General features: G+C 35.3%; 1 protein-coding gene across 1 annotated transcript in view; it reads right to left on the minus strand.

Moving 5' to 3' along the window:
- Nucleotides 1-27,673, minus strand: part of LOC101900641 (uncharacterized) — a 489,471-nt gene that overhangs the window by 434,623 nt on the left and 27,175 nt on the right. Inside the window, exon 2 of the mRNA XM_059125281.1 lies at nt 18,347-19,357. Within this exon, the coding sequence (XP_058981264.1) occupies nt 18,347-18,428 (82 nt within the window). The 5' untranslated portion in view covers nt 18,429-19,357. The remainder of the gene's footprint in view (nt 1-18,346; nt 19,358-27,673) is intronic.

A 27,673-nucleotide genomic window follows, 5' to 3' on the forward strand; every position in this document is an offset into this window, starting at 1 on the left:
TAGATCGACTCCAAATGTACTGAAACGGATTTGGTCCAAGGAGATCTGAGGACTAAAACAATTATTTTAAAAGACATGTCTTGACCTATCAAATTATATGTACTCCATTTTCTAAAAAATGGGCCCTTTTTCACGTTAAATAAGTCTAATCTAAATGTTTCAATGTAACAAATTTGATCTATATCAGGTATATTATTCGGTCAATATCAGATTTGTATTTTTTGGCCTTTGAGGGGAGGTACCAGATATTGTCTATCTCCCAACTCGATCTGAGTTTGATAATAATATAACGATGTTTGGATCAAATCAGATACTTCCTTTGAGAGTTATCGTGCGCACCAGTCAGCCAGACAAAGAAAGACGGACGGACATCGCTAGATCGACTCTAAATGTCCTGAAAAGGGTTTGGTGCAAAGAGACCTAGGGTCTAAGACCGTATTAAATGATACATAGCCTCTCTAGCCATATGGCTGAGGGTATAAAAATTCCATTGAATTTCCTGAAAATTTCCTAAATTATCATCTTTAAACAGTCTCTGTGTCATGTTGCGAAATTCCAAAAGTACTCTCCACTCCATTTAAAAAATACTGGAATCTAAGCGTATAACTTCTCCCCACTTGCCACGCCAACTAACGCTTTGCCATTCAAATTTCCATTCATTCAAATATATTGGCTTTTAATACTCCCCCCCTATGCTCTGTGTGTATATGGCGATTAATCATATTTTTTTCTAATTGTGGCATAAACTCCGAAATGGAGAACGGAAGAACTGAAGAATACAAGTGAATTTGATTGCCCACTACCAATGATACGACTTTCTGTTTGCTGCTCCCATGATGCCCACCATGGCTTTCTAGCTTTTCCACCTTCGGTGGTAGTAGCCTCCATAACAACCACAACGAGACAGCTTGGAATTGAAATCAACATTGCACAACATTTTCAGAGAAAAAACACATCTTTTGGCTTTTTGACAGGTTCCACAGAAGGAAAGGAGGGAGGGAGGTGGTGGGGGGAGGACAAAAATATGCTCGTATAGCGTAACCAAGAACCAAGGCTGTGCGTGTGCAGTGCAATGATGTTAAGACATTGAAACCTCGGCTGTGACCAAATGTCTGACTCCATGTCTGTATTCTGATATTGTTTTTTTTTTTCTTCTTCTTTTTGCCTGGCTTATGGCAAAGTGGTTGTATTAAGTCAGTCAGCCAGCCAGCCAACAAGTCAGCTCATACATATGCCATGTAAGTGTGTTTGTGTGTGTATGAAGTATATGTACCTTGTCGCTTGGGGGAGAAATTAAAAATGTGCAACATTTTGTCGATGCTTAACATTAAAGCTGTGCTATTCCGTTTTCTTTTGTTTTTGTTTTTTTTTTTTTCATTTCTTTGTTCATTTCATTCTTGGTAGTGGTCTTCTGCTCTCTCTTCCTACACCTTGAGACATGTTAATGCGTTATGCTTGCTTTGTCTTTTGTATTTTCTTTAACATGTAATTTTATTTTTTTTTTCTCATTTTCTATAGAAAGAAGAAGCAAACAAAAAACCTCAAGAGACGTATGCGTTGCATGTAAATTATATTAAAAAGTTAAACATTGCACGGTGTGAAAAGATCTGGGTCCGGTTATGTCCCCAGAGGATTTATAAGACCTTATCAAGGCCTGGTATTTTTAAACATTTTTTCGAGACTTTTCCAAGGCAAGGAATTTAAAAAAAAAATTCGAGACCTTCCCAAGGCGTGGAATTTATAAATTTTTTTTCTTCACGACATTCCCAAGGCGTGGAATTTTTAAATATTTTTTTTAGAGACATTCCGAAGACGTGAAATTTTTAAATATTTTTTTTAGAAATTCCCAAGGCGTGGAATTTTTAAACAATTTTTTTCCAGACATTCCCAAGGGGTGGAATTTTTAAATTTTTTTTCGAGATATTTCCAAGGCGTGGAGTTTTTAAACATTTTTTTTGAGACATTCCCAAGGCGTGGAATTTTTAAAGAATTTTTTCGAGACATTCCCAAGGCGTGAAAATTTTAAATAATTTTTTTCGAGACATTCCCAAGGCGTGGAATTTTTAAATATTTTTTTCGAGACATTCCCAAGGCGTGGAATTTTTAAATATTTTTTTCGAGACATTCCCAAGGCGTGGAATTTTTAAATATTTTTTTCGAGACATTCCTAAGGCGTGGAATTTTTAAATATTTTTTTCGAGACATTCCCAAGGCGTGGAATTTTTAAATATTTTTTCGAGACATTCCCAAGGCGTGGAATTTTTAAATATTTTTTTCGAGACATTCCCAAGGCGTGGAATTTTTAAATATTTTTTTCGAGACATTCCCAAGGCGTGGAATTTTTAAATATTTTTTTCGAGACATTCCCAAGGCGTGGAATTTTTAAATATTTTTTTCGAGACATTCCCAAGGCGTGGAATTTTTAAATATTTTTTTCGAGACATTCCCAAGGCGTGGAATTTTTAAATATTTTTTTCGAGACATTCCCAAGGCGTGGAATTTTTAAATATTTTTTTCGAGACATTCCCAAGGCGTGGAATTTTTAAATATTTTTTTTCGAGACATTCCCAAGGCGTGGAATTTTTGAATATTTTTTTCGAGACATTCCCAAGGCGTGGAAATTTTAAACAATTTTTAAATTTTTTTTCAAGTTATTCTTAGGGAGAGTTTTCAAGGTCCCAAGGTATTCTCAAGGCTTGGATTTTTAAACAAATTTTTCTAGACATTCCCAAGGAGGATTTTTCAAGGTCCCAAGGCATGGATTTCTAAAACAATTTTTTTCTAGACATTCCCAAGGAGAATTTCAAGGTCCCAAGGTATTCTCAAGGCCCCAAGGCATGAATTTTTAAACAATTTTTTTCTAGACATTCCCAAGGAGAATTTTCAAGGTCCCAAGGTATTCTCAAGGTCTTAAGGCATGGACTTAAAAAAATGGCTAGACATTCCCAAGGAAAGTTTTTCAAGTTCCCAAGCCGTGGATTTTTAAAACGGATTTTTCTGGACGTTCCCAAAGAGAACTTTTCAGGTCCCAAGATATTCCCAAAGGCCAAGGCATGGATTAAAAAAAAATCTGGACATTCCCAAGAAGAACTTTGCAAAGTCCCAAGGCATGCATTTTTAAACAATTTTTTTCTTGACGTTACCAAGAAGAGTTTTCCAAGGTTCCAAGATATTCTGAAGGTCTCAAGGCGCGGATTTTTAAACATTTTTTCTAGACATTCCCAAGGAAAGTTTTTGAACGTCCCAAGGTATTCTCATGGTCCCATTTCCAAATTCTAGACATTTCCAAAGAGATTTTTTTCAAGGTCCCAAGGCGTGGACTTTTAAACAAACTTGACGTTCTGAAGTAGAATTTTTTCAAAGTCCCAAGGCGTGGATTTTTCAAAAAAAAATTTCTGGACAATCCCAAGTAAAACTTTTCAAGCTCCCAAGGTATTCTCAAAGTCTTAAGTCAAGGCCCCAAATTATTCTCAAGTTTTTTTTACACTGCCAAGGAGATTTTCTCAAGGCCCAAAGACGTTAAGTTTTTAAACATTTTTAGGCATTTTCAAGATTCCAAGGTATTTTAAAGGCTCTATGGAGTGGAATTTTTAAATAATTGTCTGGGCCTTTTCAAGATCCCATGGCGTGGATTTTAAAACAATTTTTTGGACATTTTCAAGATCCCATGGCGTGGATTTTAAAACAATTTTTCTGGGCCTTTTCAAGATCCCATGGTGTGGATTTTATCTAAGGTCGATCGACATTCTACCAGAAAATTCAAAAAGTAAGCAGGTCCAATTTATTTTCTTTTTTCGTAAATTCCATATATTCTGGAAGTACTTTCTTAGGCCTTTCTTTAGAGCCTAGTCACAACTCCGCTACATTTGTGTTTTATAGTCTACAAATTGGTATATTTATCCTTGCATTTTGCGATATATCTCTTTCAAAATCTCTAAAATTGTTATTTCTCTCTCACTCACTCTCCCTTTAATCCTTTCGGAGCCAGCGTTATCTACATGCGGTTTGAGGCTTTACTAGATAAATTTTAAATTTATATTTACTTATTTTTTCTCCGAATAATTTCCAAACATTGTGCCTACTAATATATTTTTCTAAATCTCTAAAATTGTTATTTCTCTCCCACTCACTCTCCCTTTAACCTCCTCGGAACCAGCGTATGCTGTATGCGGTTTGAGGCTTTACTCGATAAATTTTAAATATATAAATTTTAAATATATTAAATTAATTTTAAATATATTTACTTATATCAAACACTGAATAATTCCCAAACACTGTGCCAACTAATTTATTCAACATGCCTAATAATGTTATGGGCCCAGCAAACATATACACCTCTTAGCCACGGTCGGGGCATAAGAAATTCTCCATGCATTCCTTTTGTGTTGAAGAAGAAACATATGATGATGGCTCCGCCGTTCCTTTGTTCGAAATGTTGCCTCCTGCCATGATGTGTGTGTGAGTGTGGGAAGCACGTAACCGCAGGGAACACAACTTACCGGTGCATTTCGTAGTGGAGGTGGCTGTGTTGTTGGTGTTCGTGTTGGCTGTTGGAGTTCTATGCCGTTGATGTTGTTTGTGGTCAGTTATGAATGAAACGTGCCATGAATTTGTTATGGTTTATTCAACTATTATACAACACAAAAAAAAATATATATATTCTTTAGTTAGAGTTATACAATAAAAGCGTATTTATTGTGTGCCAGAGAGTGTGTGTGTGTGTGTGTAGTCTTTGTGTGTATGGGCATGCAAGTTGAAATGCCACCGGCAAAAGGTTGAACAGTTTTACAATAAATCCCATATCGATTTCCTTTCAAGCATAAATAATGCCCAACAACCACACATCAAATAATAATCGTTTCGTTTCTCGTTGTGCCTTAGGTTATGGTTCCCTCTTTTTTCCATGTCGGAGCACGTCTTTTCAATAAATAAAGGATTAACTAAGGAAATTGTGAAACAGGAAGGGATCTACCACCTGATGTAATCAATAATATACATCAAAAAATAAGTGCAGACGGAATATGGCTATGGAGTAGGATTTCGTGAGAAGGAAAGGGGTATTCAAAGACTTTCAATGGCTCCCAAGGATTCGTAATGTTTTTCTTTAAGAACAAAAAAAATCGGATTAAGATTCCTCGAAATCAGTGCATTTAAGGTATGTTTTCGATATTTCAGATAAAAATACGCAAAATATTTTGGTAGAAAATTTTAACCCTCAAGCGAGTCAAGAAAAGGGTCTTTCTGGTTCTTTTTCAAATAAGGATTAAAAACTCCCTTAAAACAGGTCCAAATATTCTACAAAATTATTTGTCATAAAATTCGACTATAGGTCCTGGAAGACGTCAAGGGTCTACGTCTTACCTAAACGCCAAGAATTTATATATATTAAAAACATATTTTAGGGTTAAATCCTTACTTTGTGAATTTTTTTGCAAAATCTCCAATAAATCATCAATTTAGAAGGATGAGGTAAAAGACAAAAATATTCTACATCAAATTTGACTATAAGTCACCGAAGAAAAGATATCTCTATTTCCAATGTATGCTAAAATTATTTGCAGTAATGTACGGAAGAACAACCGACAATCTTTCATATTTTTTATATCCTCCACCATAGTATGGAGGGTATATTAAGTTTGTCATTCCGTTTGTAACACCTCCAAATATACATTTTAGACCCCACAATATTCATCAGAATTCTTTCAAATTTGGTTTTTGATGTTCGTAATGGATGCTACAGCCTACGAGAGGAGATTGTCTGCGCAGGTCCACGTCTTCGTATGGCCCCCGTATAACGGTACTTCCCTCTATTCGGCATTATGATAATTTTAGCGACATTATTCACCGGAATTGTTTCAAATTTGGTTTTTGAAGTTCGTAATGGATACTTCAGCCTAAGACAGAAATTTGTCTGTGCAGGCCAACGTCTTCGTATGGCCCCCGTATAAAGGTACCTCCCGACATGCGGCATTTTGACGATTTTAGCGACATTATTCATCAGAATTCTTTCAAATTTGGTATTTGATGTTCGTAATGTATGCTACAGCCTAAGACAGAAATTCGTCTGTGCAGGTCCACGTCTTCGTATAGCCCCCATATAACGGTACCTCCCGATATACGGTAATTTGATGATTTTAGCGGCATTAATAACCGGAATTGTTTCAAATTTGGTTTATGAAGTTCGTAATAGATACTACAGGCCAAGACAAAAATTGTCTGTGTCGGTCTACGTCTTCGTATGGCCCCCGTTCAACGGTACCTCCTGATATTCGGTATTTTGTTGATTTTAGCGACATTATTAACCGGATATGTTTCTAATTTGGTATTTGAAGTTCGTAATGAATACCACAGTCTATGACAGAAAATTGTATGTCTAGGTCCACGTCTTTGTATAGCCCCCATATAACGGTACCTCCCGATATTCGATTTTTTAAGTTTCGCATTTGAATATTGTACCTATGAAGGTCCATGTCGTCGTATTGACCCTAATATAATAGCTAAATTGGGTATTTCTAATACTTTAACAGAATTTTTGACGTTTTTGTTTTTGAGAATTGCCAAATTCGTTCCAAATGGTGAAGGGTATTCAATGTTCGGCCCGACCGAACTTACAGCATTTTTACTTTGTTGGCAATTTTTCCCAGGATTTTTTTTGTACCTGAAAATTCCATAAAATTTCGTTTTAAGCGAAAGTTGTCCAAAGAAGAAATATTCTCCACACAGTTTCACCATAAATCTCAGAATAAACCATATATCTAGGTACAATACTTCTCCTGAAAATTACATTCCAAATGTATGTATTAAATGTGAAAATTATGTCTTTGGTTTTTTTTGCACTGTTTATTTGCCATGTATCCTCCCACGTAATCTCCCCTTATACTTCATTTTTTGGGAAGAGTGTCAAAGTAAAAGTTATTCTAGATCAAATTTCATTGTGGGTCTCTGATTTCAGCAAACGGAACAGCAGACTGAAGTGGCTAAAGCAACATAGAATCTTATAAATGTTTATATTTTTATGGGGCCTCCGAAGAAACCCACAGGGAAATTAGGGTTCTTCATCGAATGATTAAAAACAAGGCATCTATGTTTATGACCATTTTTACACAGCGAACAGCCTCTACAAACCTCGATCACAAATTGTGGTCGTTATTTTTATACCCTTAGCCATATGGCTACAGAGGGTATGTATCATTTTATATGGCCAAAACATGCCTCATCGAAATAGCGGTTTCGGCCTAGGTCTATGTGGGCCAAATCCGTTTCAGAACATTTGGAGTCGATCTAGTGATGTCCGTCCGTCCCTCTGTCTGTTTGTCTCTCTGTCTCTCTTTCTGCCTCGTGCTCTCGATAACTCCCGAAGTGAGTATCCGATTTGGCCCGAACTTGGTGCATAGCAAAATTATTATCAAACTTAGATCGAGATCAGAAACGGGCAATATCGGTCCACTCCTCCTGGTACCACCCCCTAACTTAAAAAACTATTATTTTACTGCACAGAAAGAGAAACGATAATCCAATGTTTTTCCAGCTTTTCAAATCCTAATATTTGCATCAGTGCTAGGTCAGGTGCAAAAAATGGACAATATCCGTCCACTCCATACAGTTTCTTCTGGTCAATACGGGTCCAGGTTTTGAAATAATAATAATTTTTGAATCCCAAAAAAAAAAAATATTTTCTGCCGAAATGTGTTTCGACCGATTTCTTATCCTCTTTCTGTAGAGGAGAATTCAAGAACTCATCACTTTTTCACAAATATGTCGCCTTTAAATAAAACACGTGGGTAAATCACATGAGTTTACAAACAGTGGCCAAAGCAAAAATATTTTTAAAAAATCTGTTTTGGTAGCATTTGCAATTATTTCCGCCAAATAGAAGTATTGTGTAATTCATTTAACAAAAAATTGCTTAGTTCAATGTTTTAATCCAAATTTGAAGTCTTAGAAAAACGCCACGTTTCTCGTTTCTATTATTTCCATTTAAAGAAATTTATGAATTTATCGATTTTTTCTTATTTCTATTCTTAATTTTCAAACAGACCTTCTTCTTCCTATTCTCGTTGGATTAAATATATTTATAAAGGAAATCATGTATGGGCACAGCACCTCTATTTTTAACTACCGGCTGGCTTGCCCACCATTCAAGGTCTAGTAGGTACTTAGCCATTACCAGGCTCATGTGTCTGAGTCTCCATTTTTATTTGCAAGACGTAAATTGAATGAAAAAAAATTAAAAAACCAACAAAGAATAAACAACGAAAAAAAGGTTTAAAATCTATTCTGGTCTTTGGTGTGTTGGACTTGTCGAGGGGCTGTTGTAACAAGGCCTGAACAAACACCGACACAAACTGGACAGTGACGATGATGATGATGACAATGGTGTTTGAATGGTGGGCTAAGGAATATCTGATCATTTGTCGTTTGCCATTGTCTTGGGTGTCATTGTTGACGTTATTATTGGTTGTTGGTGTTGTTGTTGTTTTTATTATTGTTTGTCATTGTCATTTTAATTCAATTTACTTTTACATTTTTCTCCTTCTTCTGCTGCTTCTTGCTATGGTGTGCAACCCAGGGAGAGAAAGACGAACGGTTTATCATTCTGTTGCCATAGCTGCAAAAGAAGGATGTAAAAGGATATCCACTTGCTTTGTTGTTGTTCTTGTCGTCATTGTGACAGTATTGTTGTTCGCCTTTGAAAACAATTTATCTTGTTTCTCAGTGTCTTTTGAGTTTCCTCTTTGAATTATTGTTGTTTACACTTCCTCGTTGTTGCTGCTGTTGTTGTGTTTTTTTGTTCTCCTACAAAACTCATTAAGATTTTGTCTCTCTCTCGTTTGAAGTTAGTTAAAGGAAGACAACCAGACTTCGTGGAACAAAAAAAATGTTTAAGATCCTTTGAGGAATAAAACCAAGCCAGGTAGGAGGTTGGTTGCCATTCTTATTAGCCAATCTACAATTTCAAGTGAATGTTATTTTAACTAGCCAGAATGGATGGATGAATGTAAGGGGGTGTAAGAGAGAGTGAGTAAATGATGGAATAGGACTAGCAATTGTATTTATCATTGCAACCAGTTTGTTGTATTATTTCAACTTTTCTTATTGGACAAATATCCAGTGAATATCCTGGATTCCTTTTATGCTGGTGTTTATTTAAAGTTTTGTGAATCCAGATTGGGATTTACAGCGGCAATATATTCAGCCATTTTTAAATATTCTTTAAAAGAACATTGCAGGCAAATTTGTAATAGACTTTTGTTGAGGTCGTTCGCTGTGAAAATTCGACCAAAACTGAAGAATAGAGAACTTAGTAGGTTTGTGTCCACGGTGTGTTAACGCATCGTCTTTAGCCATTTTAGTCTTCTGGCTAACTGAAGAACGACTGCTGGCTCGGCGTCGGAGAGGAAGGACAAATCCGGAAGAATTTGCCTACCCAGTAGCCTCTTTCTCGCTCCTATAAGAGTTGGACAGTGGCAGAGTAAGTGTTTCGCCGTCTCAGTTTCTTCCTCATCCTGACAAAGCCTGCAGTATCCCCTCCCATTTGGATGTCATGGCCTTAATGTTGCAGTGTCCTGTAATTAGGCCTACCACAAGCTTCAAGTCCAACTTCATCATGAATATTAGTGACCTTGACCTCCTTTCGGAGATCACCGGCCAGATCTTTTTGGAGACAATACATCCCTTTCCAGTTAGCCAGTTGATAGGTGGTCAGATATGCGGCCCCAGTGTATTCTGCGAACACAAGTTATACAGGTGGTGGTGGATAAACTCCTTCACCCAAGTGTGTCTGAAAGGATCTAGAGAGGGAGGTAACAGAGAGAGCCTCTACATCATGAATATACAGGCCTTGCCCCGCCAAATCTACCCTACTTACACCAGAAGAACTTTGATTACAGTCAACGAAGGTAGTCGAATTTTTAAACCCATAGTGAGGCCAGGTTATCTGATGATGAATAGCTGCTTCAACAGCAACAATTACTAAAATCCTGTTTTTTTTTTTTCTTCCCAGGGCCCTTCGAGGACTTTTCTTAAGGCCAAATATTACAGATTTCTTCCGGCAAGAATTGCGGACTGCAAGGACTTCCTAGACGAGACCAAAATATAAAAATAAATAGATTTTTTTTGTTTTTTTTTTTAGTATCTCTCGTGGACCTCCTACTATAGAATGATGGATTTTTAAATATTTAACAAGAATTATGTGGCAATATTTTTTTCTAGATCGGATATCATGGACTTTCCAAATTTTTGCAGGACAAGAATCATGAATCATTTCAAGGGCTTTCAGGCAAGAAGCAATGATTTTATATACATTTTTCTAGAATTTCCGAATCATAAATTTCGCGAAGTAGTTTTCAAGAACTTCCCGGACAAGAATCATGTATTATTTCAAGTGCTTTTAGGCAAAAAAACCAGATTAAAAAAATATCTCTCAAGAACGTCTTCGCTCGAAATTATGGATTTTTAAATATTTTGCAAGAACTACGTCGCAACATTTTAAAAACTTTTAGGGACTTTTTTCTAAGCAAAGAGTCATGGACATTTAAACATATATTTGAGCACTTCCTCGGAAGAATTTTAGACCCTTGGCCAGCAGCTAAGAATTGAGGTTTTTTTTAAAAATATTTTTTAGAATTATAGGGTCAAAGGTTTGAAACAAATCGTTTCAAGGACTTCTAGGCTAAAAATCAACGAGTCTTTAAAAATATCTCTCAAGAATTTCCTGGTCCTGTAATTTTTTCCAGAACTTCGTAGTCTTTTTTTCAAAGACTGATCATGGAATTTTTAAAATATTTTAAGGATTTCCTGATTATAGGTAGATTTTCCTTAAAAAATATATTTAAGATCTTTCTTGAAAATAATTGTGAATTTTATAAAAATATTTTACAGGGACCTCCTGGCAGAGATTGTGAAATACATTTTCAAAGATTTTCTGGACGGGGATTGTTAATAAAAAATATTTTGAGGAACTTTTTGGCGGAAAAACGTCAATTTTTTTTAATTTAAAGGAGCAAGAATCGCAGATTTTCTAAAAATATTATAGCAGAGCGTCCTAGTCCAAAGTGGGACATGGACTTTTTTTTGGCCAAAAACCGTCGATTGTATGGACATATTCTACACGTAAATCAAGGGTACGTCGAAGAATTTTGCGGTTACCGCTTGTAAATCTTGGTGACTTGGTTACAAATCTGGTCAAAAAATATATTTTGTGTCACCTTCAATTTTCACTATAGTTTAGACCCTTTTTTCCTTCCTTATACTTTCAATTTTTTTTATATTTTTTTTTTTTTTTTTGCATTTTATTTTCCCTTTCTATTTTCCCCGTTTGCGGTGCAGACAAGAAAATATATTTATGACATGACAAAAGCAAAGCAAAAACTGAAAATCAATCAATACCTCAACCACTTGACACTGAATTCCCTTGAAAAGACAATATGAATGCTAAATGTTTCTCGGTTTCTTTTTTCTCAGATATTGACAATGTCAAAACTTGTCGTCAATTCCATAGAAGGTGACCCAGACGAGACAACTATTGAATGGGAGAGAAAAAAAATATAAAACCAAGAATTATTGATTTCTCGTTGTTGGCTTTTAAAATTAGAAATGCAAAAATAACAACAAAGCGCTACAACAACAACAACAAAAAAAACAAGTAAGCAAAGGCTACAGTCGAGCGGGGCCGACCGTTGAATACCCTACAACACTATAATAAACGATACAGTTTATATAGGCAAGATACTCGAAAGAATTCCACAAGATATTGTGACAAATAATAAAAGAAAACCATCAGGTTTTGTTCTCTAATTTTCGAATAATAGCAACTTAAACTAATTTGCTCATTTCCAATTTATTGGTAGATGTTGCACTTAAATGGTCTTCCTAGATCAGGAACCAATATTTCCCAAAGACCTATAACCTCTCAGAAGTGGCAAAAGATTAACATTTATTATTGGTTTTTGACTGAAACGCATCTATATGAGATCCAGACATTTGACTAAATTCTTTCGCGAAATCAGCGTTAACGAAATAGTCAGAAGTGCGTCTTTCCTGTATTTGTGAATTCTCCAAAAAGTCACTGGAATGGACATTTTCGTATTTTGTCTACTAAAGTTGGCAAACTATTTCACACATTGAATATTTTTGGATGGCCATCCAAAACTGCTTGGCTTTTGCAATGTCTGGTAACCCCCTTTCAAATGTGCGTGATGATCGGGCGATAATTACGACCTGCCGACAATTTTGCAGTTTTTTGGTCCATTTCAACCTCTAAATATATGGCGATCATCTCCAAAAAGAGTAGGCTTCTATTCTGACCCTCATCTTATCCCCAAGCAAAATTTCATAAGGATCGGGCCATAAATGCGAGCTGTATATGATATCCTGATATCCTAACTACTTAGTTTTGTTAGCTGTAGAAATATTACCAAATGTTTAATTCAAAATGAAAATATGCCAAAAATATGAGAAAATTTTACAAAATCAATATTTTCATCTTTAGAGAGATATTTTTATGCGATTTTTTTAGACGTTTTTTCTTTCCTGCCAAGAGGCCATTCTGAATTAATGAGAACTGTCGAAATCAGTTCAGCCGTTCTCGACATATAAGAGATTTTTCAAGCATATCTTCTTTGATAAACATATATATCGCACATATTTTGCTATATATCCGATTTGTTGGATAATAACATCAATGTAAAGGTCAGAAGTAAACTTTTGATGGCTTTATGATTTCGCCGGAATTGAAAATATTCGCGGTTTAATGAAAAATTTTAAATTTTTTTCAACACAAAAGATATGGTATATTTTACCCGCTAAATATTATCCGATGACCACCCAAATTAGTAGGCTTCTTCCCCGCCCAAAACTCTAGTTATATGCGAAATTCCGAGTCGATTGGTCTATAATTGCGACCTCTATAGCTACTGCAAAATCCGACATTTTTTCAGTATTTGGTCCATTTCAACCCCTAAACATTTGGCGTTCATCTCCAAAAGAAATAGGGTTCTATTCTGACCCTAGTCCCACCTCCATTCTAAATTTCGTGAAGATCGGACCATAATTGCGACCTGTAGAGTGATTACAAATTAACATGGACAGACGGACAGACGGACGGACGGACATACATAGCTAGATCGACTCAGCTCGGCGAGATAGGAAGATCCATATATACTTTCCTATGTGGGAAATCAATATTTCGTGGTGTTACATAATTTTTGGCCCAATCAAACTTATAATACCCCCAACACATAGTGTTGTAGGGTATAACTACAAATTAAATTTAGTTTCATTTAAAGGTGTGCTGTTGACAAGGTGAGCCAGCCACTTCAGTGTCACAACAGTGTCAATAAAAGGAGGTAATGAATTGGTTTTCTCGAAAATTACATTGGAAAACTAGGAAGGGAAAATTAAGTGAAACTACACAAAAATGTTTCAATAATCTATTAAAACTATAATAAATAGGTGGCTTTAAACAAAGCTTCAAATTCTTAGAATACATTAATTAATGGCTAAAAATTCAAATTATTAAAAAAATATATATTTTACATTAGCTGTTATTAAAAAATATAATTTTCCTTTTCAATCGTTTTTCCTATGAATTTAACAATCATTCTAATTATGCTAAATTCCCAAAAAATATTCACCGGAAATTGTTCAACAATTTTAAATTTTCCCAAAATAAATTAATTAAGATTGACATTGTCAAAACTAATTTGCAACACTTATTCACACACTCAGCGGCAGTACAATGTCAACAACAAATTACATTGTTCTGTTTTTGGAAATGTGTTTGACGCGGGAAATAATAATAAAATAGAATTTAATTAGCTGCGGAAATAAATCGAGGATATGTAGTTCTCACCACAAAGGAGATGAGAGGAAGTGACGGCATTCGAAAAAAATCACTAAACTTATGAGAAGTCATACCAGACCCCAATAAACCCAAAAATGTCTTCTAGGAGAAGATCTCCAGATCCAGTTAGAGAAGGTCTCCAGATCTTCTCTGAGAAGATCTACAGATTTTCTATGAGAAGATGTACAGATCTTCTATTAGAAGAAATATTCTCACAGAAGATCTTCAGATCAACTAATAAAAGATCTGAAGATCTTCTCATAGAAGGTCTGGGATCATTCCAAAGAAGATCTTGAGATCATCTCAAAGAAGATCTGAAGATGTTTTCATGGAAGATTTGGAGATCTTCAATTAGAAGATCTAGAGATCTTTCCATAGAAGATCTGGAGATCTTCTCATAGAAGATCTAGAGATCTTCTCATAGAAGATCTAGAGATCTTCTTATAGAAGATCTAGAGATCTTCTCGTAGAAGATCTTCCCATACAAGATCCGGAGATCTCAAGAAGGTCTGCAGATCTCCTCATAGCAGGTCTGGATATCTTTTTAGAAGTTTTAGATCTTCCCATTGAAGATCTCAGAGATCTTCTCACAGGAGACCTGGAGACCTTCTCATAGAAGATCTGGAAATCTTCTAATAGAAGAGAAGATCTACAGATCTTCTATGAGAGGAGCTACAGATCTTCTATGAGAAAATCTGCAGATCTTCTATGAGAAGATCTACAGAACTTCTATGAGAAGAAATATTCTCAATGAAGATCTGGAGATCTACTAATAAAAATCTTCTGGAGATCTTCTCGTAGAAAATCTGAAAGTCTTCTCAGAGAAGATCTGGAGATCTTCTCGTAGAAGATCTGGAGATCATCTCATAGAAGATTTGGAGATCTTCTCATAGAAGATCTGGGAATCTTCTCCCAGAAGACCTGGAGATCTTCTCGTAGAAGACCTTGAGATCTTCTCGTAGAAGACCTGGAGATCTTCTCGTAGAAAACCTGGAGATCTTCTCGTAGAATATCTGGAGGTCTTGTCATAGAAGATCTGTAGATCTTCTCATATATAGAGATCTCCTGATCCTCTGTGAGATCTCCTAATCTTCTATGAGAAGATCTCCAGAAGATCTTCTATGAGAAGACCTCCAGACCTTTTATGAGAAGTTCTCCAGTTCTTCTATGAGAAGATCTCCAGATCTTCTATGAGAAGATCTCTAGATCTTCTATGAGAAGATCTCTAGATCTTCTATGAGAAAATCTCTAGATCTTCTATGAGAAGATCTCTAGATCTTCTATGAGAAGATCTCTAGATCTTCTATGAGAAGATCTCTAGATCTTCTATGAGAAGATCTCTAGATCTTCTATGAGAAGATCTCTAGATCTTCTATGAGAAGATCTCTAGATCTTCTATGAGAAGATCTCCAGATCTCCTATGAGAAGATCTTCAGATTGTCTATGAGAAGATCTCCAGATCTCCTATGAGAAGATCCACAGGTCTACTGTAAGAAGATCTCCAGATCTCCCATGATAAGTTCTCCCAAAAATAGCTACTCTTTTCTTAACAAAAATCTAATAAATAAACCTATCTTTAAACTTATTTCCCAACTTTTTGTTACATATTTCAAAAAGCCAACAACAAAAAAGATCCAAAACCACAATCAAGTAATGCGGTTAGATGTACGCAGCTGCAAAATGTAAAAAAAAGCGGCAGCAACAACAAAAAACAATAAACCCACTGCGGCATAACTTGGCAATCGGGATACCCAACAATTAGCAAATGTCAGCTAACAACAATACACAGAAAAAAAAAATAACAACAATAACACATTAAACTGTTATAATAACAATAAAAAACAAAAGAAAAAAAAAAACGATATACACACCCAAACCTACAGACCCTTGCCGACAGCATAATGCATATATACACAAATTTAATATTAAACAATGGCCAGAAATATAAATAACAAGTTTTATTTGTTTGTTTTTTGTTGGTGTTTCTCTTCATTATTTGCCAGCTTTTAAAATGTGTATTTAACATTTCATTCTTTTTTATTTTGTTTTTGGATGGGGAGAGAAAAATGTAAAAAAAACTGCAACAACAATCTTTTTCTATAACAAAACGTATTGTGGTTTGTGTTTGTAAGTTTGTTGCTTTTTCTCATTTTTGTTGTTTTTTTGTTTTTGTTTTGTTTGTTATTATTTATTTATTTTTGCTAAAGTCACTTTCATTGTTCACCATTTAGAGGCTTTGCCATAATTGGCACTTGGCGTTTATGGGGCGGCTGAGAGCCGGAGTATGGCATGCCTGCCGACCGACCACTCGCAAAACTGACAATAAAACATGGCGTTGGAGGTTGCCTGCTGCCCGTTGTTGTTGGCGGCGACGATGACGACTTGGTGATTTGACTCTAATGGCTGGAACACTTTACGCATTTCAAACATTTTTTATTTGGTGCAAAAATTTTCACATGGCTTTAAATTTTTGTGCAAAATAGGTCTTCGTTGGGGTTTTATTTATTGTTACATATTTGGTGATTGTTGTAGAGTAGGAGTGTGTGCGAGAGAGGGAGGGATAGTCATAGTGCTCAGAGTTAATAAAAAAAAAAATAAATTTATATAATTAATATTTTTTTCACACATTTAAAATTTTGTTTAAAATTTGATGAAATTAAAAATGAAGCATTTTTTACTATCCAATAAATAATGTGTTACATAACTTGTAATAGCCGTTGATTTGAGTTATATACAGCGGGAGCAGTGTGGGAAGTAGTTCAAACCCTCCATTAAATGGCTACAGAAAATATATGCCATTAGATGAGGATAACATTTTCCTCATCAAAATTATGGATTTAGGCCCTTCAGACGGAATCAGTTTCGTCTACTTTTAAGTCTGACTAATGCTAATGAGCAAGATAGCTCTCTCAGGTAGTACCTTTTTTGACCCTTTATAGTGAAGGTATCAGATGGATGGATACTTATCCATCTGATACCTTCCCCACAAAGGGCAAAACTTTTGAAAACTATAAACTTTCGTAAAATATGAAATACGAGTCGGTATTAATCAATCTATGCACAATCAGATTTTGTGAGCCATTTGAAGCAATTGTGAAAATTAAATTTCACTCTTTTTACCACAACCTCCACAATTGTTCACGAACTTTGAAAAAACGTCCGTCGGTCTGATGTAATTACGGTGGTTTCCAAACGAATCCAAATTGGAAGATGAAAGGCTTGAAACCACCCTTAACGTTCATAACAGTGGCTCAAAGTTCATTACCAACAGCGGAGAAAGTTAAATAAACGATTGTGGTAAAACTTAACAATTTGCTCTTTCTAATAAGCTTCCAAATTTTTGCTTGGATGAGCCCATATTTTGATTCATTGTCATTCTATGGTACCGCCCGACATTACGTACTTTTGAAAACGCCCGAAACATGCAAGTTCAGATTTTCTGAACTACGTTTAAAAATATTAGGATTCGATCCATGTTTAGTGGCTCCAAAAAAACAGCGCTGTCGGCTTTTAGTTGTTTCCAAGGACTTGACTAATTTGTTTTGTTTCTTTTTTTCTTTTTGGGAGGGGATTTACACGGAGGGCAACAACTCTGTAGGAAAAATCCGCGATTCCATATATACCATATGGATTAAGTGGGTCTGTATCAAAACGCCGGACCTTTTCAAAGGTATTTAAAAAAATAAGCTGGTATTTTTTCCATATTTTCTAAACTATCCTTACAAAGAACTATCCTTATAGGCCCATATTTTGATACAGCTCCACTTAAGTCTACCGGCCAATATTCGGATTTCAATCGCAATTTACGCCCAAAATTCCTACAATTTGGTTTTTTTCTATTAAAAATGGTGATTTTATAAACTCTCTCGGATAATGATCCTCGGACCTGATCTTTTCAAAAAGCTTCCTTATTTTTAAATTGATTTTGGGTATCAAATGTTAGGTCCGATGAAACCTTATAAATATTTCTACTTCTTAAATATATTTCTTTCGTGTTTCACCGAGAGCGACAAGTCCGTAAGAAAAATCCGCTTTTCCACGGATGAATATCAAGACATCGACATCGAAAAATGGAAAACTAATTTCATTTTCACAACAATTTGTAAAAAAAAAAATCGATTGGCCATCAAAACGAAACAAAATTTTACGGTAAAAACCACTTTACCGGGTGATAGAGAGAGAGGGAGAGAAATGGAGAAATAGAGGCCAACAACAACAACAAAATCAGCCAACATCAAACATCAGACCCCTAAAATTCCGCTTAAAAACAAAACCACATTTGACGTTTAAGGAAAAAGCATCAAATCGGCAATAGCTAAAAAAATGTGTTAACATTGATCTGATTTCAAATGTCGACAGCCACAACAACAACGGAATTTGTGTTGTTGTTGTTTATGACCAACTGTGAAATTACAAAATTGCAAATTGAAATTGAAAACTGAATTTCATAAAAAAATGGAGGGGAAAAAACTTGGTTATAAAAATGAAATTTGTGGTACTTACCTGGCAACTTGAGCGGTGTTGGACTGGCCAAATATTGTTTGTGGGCCAACAGCAGCACTATGGCAACAATAATCCAATTCATGTTGGCTGCGCCTCTCGTTGGCTGCGGGTAATGGTGCTGCTGTTGTGTTGCGGTTGGATGTTGTGGAAAGCAGCTGTTGCCGCCGCTGCTGCTGCTGCTACCGGTGGTGACTGCTAACGACGATCGTGTTGATTATTACTTCCCATAAAAAATATGACCGGAGAAATGTGAAGAAGGTGGGGCGGGGGGTGCTCGCTCTCAATACCGGTGAGACACGTAAGGTAAGTAGGTTGAATTGTGTTTGTAGTTTTGGGGACGCCTTCGTCTTTGTGTGTAGCTAGCTAAACCAGATCCCCGACCACGACTACTTTTCTATCACAGCAGCAGTCAGACAATTTCTATAAATCATAAACTTGTTTGGGCTTGGTGGCGATTGAATTTTTTGCAATCTTGAATATCCAAAAAAAAAAGTTGATGTTTGAAGCGACATTGACAATTTGCTATGGAATCTCCTGTACACGTCTTTTTTTCTGGCTGCTGCTTCAGATACATACAATTTTCCACGCTGTGCTTTTTTTTTTTTTTTTGCTTTGGCGTTACGATATTGACATACCATGGACTGACTGAACGACTGGTTTGTGGTGATTGGTTGGATGTTCGCTTGATTAAATCAAAAATGTCTGAATCATGATTTGCAATTATTTGCAATGGTGATGTTTTCTTCTTCTAACATTGTCTTCTTCAGCAGCTGAGATGAGGTGGAAAGCCAGTTTGGTATTTTTTTCTATTAGGATTTTCCTTTCTTCTTGGTTTCACTACATTTTTCTTGTTTCTGAAAACAAATTTCCATTTATTGACAATAATTTCTTGTTTGCAATATTTTTTTTTTAAATTTCATTTACACTTTATGTTTTTTGTCAATTTTTTTGTTGCATTTGATTAATGGCCAAAGTGTAAACAATCAATTAACATCCCCTCGCTAAAGAAATCTGCAAAGAAATGTTAAAAATTGGAAATAATTTAATTAGAGAGTCCATAAAATATTAAGGTCATAAATATTCTAGAAAATTAAATTTTTTAATGAATTTGCTAATAAATATATTTCGAAAATAGCAACAAGAGTTAGGAAATCAATGATTTTGGAGGTAATGGACAGTCGAAATAAAATCTGTCCTTCGCTGAAGTTGTTCATTTAATGGAAACCAATTATAGAATAAATGCAGATAAAAATTGCCCCTATATAATATTAGTAAAATCTTACCAAGAGGTTTTATACCTCCGACTATATGATACTCTATACCACTATGCGAATTTAGTAGAGCTCCCGTAACAAAAAAATTTATATTGGGAATTTTTGTGATGTAGATCATACCAACTATGAACCAAATAACATTGCTATGGTGCATGATATGACTTCGATAAGGAATATATTAAAAAAAATTTATGACAGTAGTAGATATACCGGACCGATTTTCACCAAATTGTAAAATTCGGTTGAATATGAACAAATCTATTCAAGTTGGCCTGATATTGTATATATGGGGTGCAATATCCGTAAAATCGGATAAAGATGTATATCGAAACAATATAAAAATCTGAACCGGTTTAAATAAAATTTGGCAGATGAATTTTCGAGCAGTATCTTATGCCCGGTATCAAATATTATTGTTGTAGAGTGCATATTGTGCATGTGAGGGACTTAAACACCAAATCGGATAAAACATATATATAGGAGCTTTGACTATATCTGAGCCGATTTTAATCAAAATTTGAAGCACTTGTTTTCAGGTCGAAATTCGTCGGTAGAGTCAAAATGTGGTTAATTTGGGCTGATATTAGCGTTTATTTGTACAATAAACCTGAAATCGGATTAAGAATATATACGCTATATCCACATCTGAACCGATAAAATTTGGCAAAATTTTTAAGATATCTGGTACCAAATATCATTGTTGTCGAATGCATATTACGAATGTGTGGGACTTAAACACCAAATCGGATGAAACATATATATATGGGAGCCATAGCTATATTTGAACCGATTTTGATGTACTTTCTTCTAAACTGAATTCGGTAGGATGTGCTAAAATTCAAGTCATTTGGACTGATATTGGCCATTTGGTGCACAATTAACCCGAAATCGGTTAATAATATATATATATATGAGAGATACTTCCAAATATGAACCGATCTTGATTTAACTTAGCAGAGGTATTTCTGGACTGTATCTGATATCTGGTACCAAATGTCATTGTTATCGATTGCATATTACGAATGTGAGGGACTTAAACACCAAATCGAATGTAACACATATTAGGGGATATAGATATATCTGAACCAATTTCCACCAAATTTAACTTACTTGCTTCTTGACTGAATTCGGTTGGATGCGCCAAAATGCAGGACTTTTGGACTGATTTTAGGCATTTAGTGCACAATTTTACTCATCTCCGAACTCGATCTAATCTGGATACCCGTCTAACAAGATCCGAATATGTACTAATGAAATAAAATTTTGCCCTTTGACATTCAATTGGGCATGAGATCACTATAGGTGTCAGACATAAGATAGAGGGAGGTTTTCAAAAATCGTACCAAATGGTCCTACGTCTATTAGGGTTACATCTATTAGCGTTACAATTCTAAAATTTCGTATTTGAGTGTGTCTTAGGAAAGGTTTTAAGGAATGGTGCTTTAAATCTCAACTCTAAAATTTGGAGTGTAGTTCATGAGTGTTGGACTTTTTCTGGAGAGTCCCCAATATATCTTCGATTTTTAAGATCATTTTTTGGGGATGTCATGATGCTCGTTGATTTTTTTTAATTGTTTTTGAGAAGCCCCAAAATAATTAGGTTTTTAGAGAGTCTCCAAGTTTTATTGTAAGGCTTCGAGGATCGTAGATTATAAGGAATATTTTTTGGAAAGGCCCAAGTTTGTTACGATTTCCAAAGATTCATTCTAGAATCTTCCAAGGCTCAAAGACATGGATTTTTTTAGGAATTTTTGAATATTTGTTCTAGACTCCTACAAGGCCCACAAACTTGGATTTTTTTAAGATTTCTTAAAGATTTATTCTAAGCTCCTGCAAGACCCACAAACTTGGATTTTTAAAGATTTATTTTAGACTCCTCCAAGGCCCAAAGACGTGGATTTTTTAAAGGATTTTTCTAGACTCCCTCAAGGCCCAAAGACATGAACTTTTTAAAGATTTTTTCTAGACACCCTCAAGGCCCAAAGCCATGAATTTTTTTAAGATTTTTTCCAGATTCCTCCAAGTCGGAAAGTCATGTATTTTTTCTAGACTCCTTCAATGCCCAAAGTCGCGGATTTTCTAAAGTTTTTTTCTACACCCATCAAAAGCCCAATGGCGTTAATTTTTTAAGACTTTTTTAGACTACTCCTAGGCTCAAAGGCGTGGATTTTAAAGACTTTTTAGACTACTCCTATGTCCAAAGGAGTGGATTTTTTAAGGACTACTTCTACGCCCAAAGGTATGAATTAAAAAAATTAGACTACTCCTAGGCCATTATTTGGAAAGCCCCAAGGTTCTTGTATTTTTAAAAATATTTTATTGTAGTGGCCCAAGATTTTTTTTAAGACAACCAACGCTAATAGATTTGAAGAGTATTTTTATTGGAGATGTCCCAAGGCTAGTGGATTTTTAGAAATATTTTTTTGAGATATCCCAATGATAGTGGATTTTGAGGAATATTTACAGAGACCTCATGACTCATTTATTTTTAAGGAATATTTTTTGGATAGGATTGGGGTTTTTTGAATATTTTTTCGAGAGACCCCAAGTCGCATGTAGAGACCCTAAAAAAAATTTTGGACAAATAACTTGTATTTAACGGATTTTTTATAGGAAAGTTAAAATGGTGTGCAGAATTCTTTTGTACTTTTAGGAAATAATATTATTATTAAATTCCAATGTCAAAAACTAAAATACTGAAATTCAGGCCAACAAAAATTAAAATCAACATTTTATATAATTACTTAGTCCGTAAGCAGGTGGAAAAAGCTTTCTTCAGTTCTCTTTCCCCCCTAAAAACGTACCTTTCCGCCTAGTATGAATTGGTACTCCGTTTAAAATCAATATTCCGAATTTAAATAAAATCAAAACGGTTTGACATAGTCCAAAAACCCTCATAGGATATTCGCTTTAATATTCAATATTATTACAAACACCCAAACAAATTTCGCAACAGTTTGCAGCAAATGTCAATGAACTACCTTGAAAAAAACTCTGCCGAAATTAAATCTCAGCCATGATCCATAACCCCCCATTGCCACAAAAGCAAAAATAAATCAGCTTGAAATTACAATAAGACGGACAACTTAATGCGGAATCAAATTGTGCTCTCCAGCCCACCATGATGGTTATTTTACGCTTAAGAAGATATCTTGTTGGCCATTTGATAGTCAATCATTTCTGCCAGATTTGTAACAGAAATCATTTTTCATAACCAACAACAAAGCAATAAAGAAACAAAAATAAATTGCACAAATAAACAAACGTAATGGAGAAATATGGGCAAATGGATGGGAAATCAAAGAAAACAGGGAGAATATCTTATCCCAAACACCCAGCCGCCCACCTCCTCCCCTTGAGCATAGTGATAAAACTTCCGTTTTGTTTTCATGGTTTTTTCCTGGCTTGAACTTTAAGATAACAATACATAAAAGCAATTTATCAAAACGGACAAAAGGTCTCCTTAGGAAAACATGACGAAGAAAAACAACAAGGGGAATTTAGGGCCTAGGGCCTTGACAGATGGACAGAGGGAGACCTGCATTTTGCCAGGACATACAAGCATAGCGACAGGTTGTTTATCATTACCAGGGACAACAAATGACCAACTCCTCCTTTTCATTTTGCCGGACACCCAAAAAGCATTTCGATTATTTGTTTCTCGCTTCGGCATATCTCACCACCACCCCCCGCCCCTAGATTGTCTTCATTTGTTTTGTGCCTTCGTTACCTTTGCGCGCTTATTTATGTTTTATTCCCGAGAACTGAATGCAAACAAAAATAAGGACAACGACGAAGAAGAAATGTAACAAAGAACGGGAAAATTGAAACATTGTAAATGGCCAAAAGAACAACAGGAAAACTTGACAGTATCACCCTGGTGCCATCAAAATCAACGAGAATATCTCGACAACGTCAGAACGTAGCTGTCATGGTGTGTACATGCTTTGTATGTGTGTATTCTTTACATTACCTGTTTGACCATTAAATCAATGTCTCTCCCCCAAAGTTTAAGGACAAATGAGCAAGTCCAAGGAAAATAGTATTCTTGCGACACGTATTGCGTGTTCACAAAAGGACAAGTATTTTAATTCCGCAGGACCTTTTACAAATAACAGAAAATAAATTGAAATTTCAGAGATCAACATTAAAAAATGGCAGAATCATAATTTTCGATTCAAAGAACTTTCTTTTTCTGGGAGGAGCCAAGCAGGGTTGAGGGGAATAAGTTGGGTCGCCATCAGGCATCGCACTTTTATACCCTACACCACAACGTGGTCAGGGTATTATGTCTTTGTGTATTTGTTTGTATCAGGCAAAAGGAATCGAGATAGACCCATAGTTCTTTTTGATTATCTGCATAGCATCACATTCTGAGTCGGTTTATGCATGTCCGTCCATCGGCCTGTCCATGTTTTTTTATGCAAAGTACAGTTCGCATTTATTTCCCGATCCAGATGAAATATTGCACAAGTCATTTGTTTGAACCACGGACGAACCCTATTGAAATTGGAGATAATCGGTTAAAATTTAGATATAGCTCTCATATATATCTTCGTCCGATTTACCTTTTATTGTGCACTAAACGCGTAATATCAAATATATCAAAGTTGGTGAAAATCGGTTCTGATATAGCTATAGCCCCCATATATATATTGTTCATCCGATTTTCTGTTATATAAAACTCTACTAAATATGCAAAGGGGTCGGTCCCGACCGATTTTTAGTCTTTTCTACTGGTTTTTAAATATTTTTTGGGATTCTCCTAAAAAGGCTAAAGTCCTTTAAGAAGAATTTTTTTAAATATTTAAAGAAGAATTTACGATTTTTAGAAGACTCGTGGATTTTTTTAACATGTCTGTAGGCCCTAAACGAGGCGTGTGGGTCCTAGGACTATTGTAGGGAACCCTTATAGAAACCTCACAAATTTTAAATCTTGTTCTTAATGAGTTCCTCAGATAGGGTCATAATTTTTAGAATACTTGGGATTTCTAAGAATATTTAAAAAAAAAAAAAAACGTAATTTTTTATTAGTTCAGAATTTATTTCTTGATATATTCAATAGGGATTTGAACCACTAAAAATTTACAAAACCCGAAACTCATCTCAAAATGGCCCTTTTTATACCCTCAGCCATATGGCTAGAGAGTGTATATATCATTTGATACGGCCAAAAGGTGCCTTATCGAAATAACATTTTTAGACGATAGGTCCCTTTGGACCGAATCCGGTTCAGGACATTTGGAGTCGATCTAGGGATGTCCGTACGTCTGTGTGACTGGCTGGTGCGACGATAACTCTCGAAGGGAATATCCAATTGTATCCAAACTTGGTACATAATAATATTATTAACAAACTTAGATCGAATGTGGAAATGGTCCACCCCTTCTGGTGCCTCCCCCATGAAAGGTAAAAATTTTCCTAAAAGTATTTAACTGCACAGAAAGAGGAAGGTTAATCCAATATTGTGGAAACTTTGCAAATCCTAATATTTGCACCACTTCTAGGTCAGGTGCGAAAATGGACAATATCGGATCACTCCAACATGTACCTCCCACACAAAGGGCGAAAATTTGGAATAATTATAACTTTTATAATTTGTTAAAAAAACAGCATCCGGTTCTCTCCAAATTTTGCACATTACAGTATTTCTGCTAACAAAATAGTTGGTATGAAGATGGAATATTTGGTCTACTCCTTCTGGTACCTCCCACACAGAGGTTCACAATTTTGAATATCCATGAACCTCATAAAACACGAAATTAACATCCGATTCCATGCAGACTTGGCGCGTCTCAATATTTCCATCAACACAAGATCATTTACAAAGATGGAAGAGATCGGACCATTCCTTATGGTACCTCCCCCACAAAGGGTCAAAGTTTTGGATAACCAAAACGATCATGAAATCCGAAATAAGCATCCGGTTATCTTCTTATTTCACACTTTTCATTATTTCTACTAACAGAAGACCTAGTGTGAAGCTGGGATTTACCTCTCTATTCCTTCCGGTACCTCATAAATGATCGATTTTCTTGTAAAGTGATGAAATAGTTATATAATATTTATTTAGGTCCGATACGAAATGGACAATATTGGCCCATTCCTTTGGAACCCACTCCATAGAGGGTCAACTATTGCAATAATTATAACAGAAGTACATCTGTCGCCAAAACCGATTGATACTCTTTAACTTTTTATATTTAAAAATATTTGTTAATTGCTTTATATCTCATTGCTATCAACCTTACCGACCACAACCCCCCCCCCCCCCCCCAAATACCCTAAATTTCGCTTTTGTTTTCCTCTCCATATTTACGGAGAGCAACCAAACCCACAAAGCCCCCCACCATCAACCTTCATTAATGATTTTAACCCGAATTATACTGGGCCAATATCTCCTTTCTACGTCAAACAAATGCAGACCTACATTCAACAAATCATAACTTCGCCACCGGAAAGAAATGCTAGAGCAAAAAATAAAACATAATTAAGCAAAAGCTTTGTTAAATGTAATCGGACTTTGCGTAATTGAGAGTTAAACAAGAAATGGACAGTCTTCTAAAGAAACGACAACAAATTATAATCTTCTGAAACGAAGTGGAGAGGAATGGGGGAAAAACTAAAACAAAGACATTAATATTTGTATTGAATAACAAGACATTTTCAAAGAAGAAGCTAGAAAGGGGTCTGGCGAAGCGAAGAAGAGAACACAACTAATGCTATTGAGGTGCTGAGCATTGTGGTAATACTTGGGAGCTGAGGAAGATAGCAGGGGAAGGTAGAAGAAAATGCCAAGTGCTTTCTTAAGAATATTTATTTAAGAACCTACAAAGTTCGCAATTTAAAAAAAAAAAAACAATGAATATGCTGGAGCTGGAAGGCATCTCCAATTTGTTTTTTATCAATTTTGAGGAGTGGTTCCAGTTCTTGTGAATTTTTAAGAATATTTTTGGAGCTGTCTTAAGGCCAGTGGATGTTGAGGAATATTTTTTGAAGAGGCCTCAAGCCACGTTGATTTTTCAGAATATTTTTTGTAGAGATTCCAAGGATCGGGCATTATTGGAATATTGAATATTACGTATTTTATTTATTTATTTATTTTAATTTATTTATTTATTATTATTTTTTTACGTGCCCCACGTGTCTTGGTGAGACTCCGAGGTATATGGATTTTCAAGAATATATTTTATAGATGCCCTACGGCTAGTAGATTTTGGGGAATATTTGTTTAGGAGGTTTCAAGAGTAGAATATTTTTATTTATTTATATAATTGTTTACTTTTATTTATCCGAGGCTCAAAAAATGTTAGTGGATTTTTAAGATTTGTTTTATTTTTATTCTTAGTATTATTTTTATTTTTTCCTTCTATTTCCCAAGACTATTATTTTTATGTATTTTTAAGAATACTTTTCGGAGAGGCCTCAAGTTTGGTGGATATTTTTGGGTCCCCATCGGGTACTGGATTTTTTGGGGAGATCTCAAGACTCGTAGATTTTTAAAAATATTTTGTAGGAATACCGCAAGGCTCGTGGATTTCTAACAGAAAAAAACATTTTGTAGAGTCCCCAAGACTATTGGATTTTTAAGAATATTTTTAGATGATATCCTGTGAGGAATATTTTTTTAAGCCACAAGGCTAGTGAATTTTCAAGAGAACCCAAAATTTTTCGATTGTGATAATATTTTTTGGACAGGGGCCAAGACTCGCAGATTTTAAAAAATATTTTGTAGATTTCTAAGTTCTTCAGTATATTAGTGGTCACTTAACTCGTGGTTTTTGAGGAATATTTTTGAAAGACAAGGTCCATGGAAACTTTTAGAAGAGGCCCCTAGACTTATCGATTTTGAGGATTAATTTTTGTGAAGAGGCGCCAAGGCTCGTGGATTTTTAAGAATATTTTTTGAGGAGATCCAAGAGAAATGGATTGTGGAAATAGGCCTCAGATCTCTTGAGCCTTTGAGAATATTTGTGTGGAGATGCTGCAAGGATTATTAACAATTCTTTTTTGGAGAAGCCCCAAACATTCGGATTTATTCAGGAATACTCTT

Source organism: Musca domestica, unplaced genomic scaffold, assembly GCF_030504385.1.
Source record: "Musca domestica strain aabys unplaced genomic scaffold, Musca_domestica.polishedcontigs.V.1.1 33, whole genome shotgun sequence".
Classification (NCBI taxonomy): Eukaryota; Metazoa; Arthropoda; class Insecta; order Diptera; family Muscidae; genus Musca; species Musca domestica.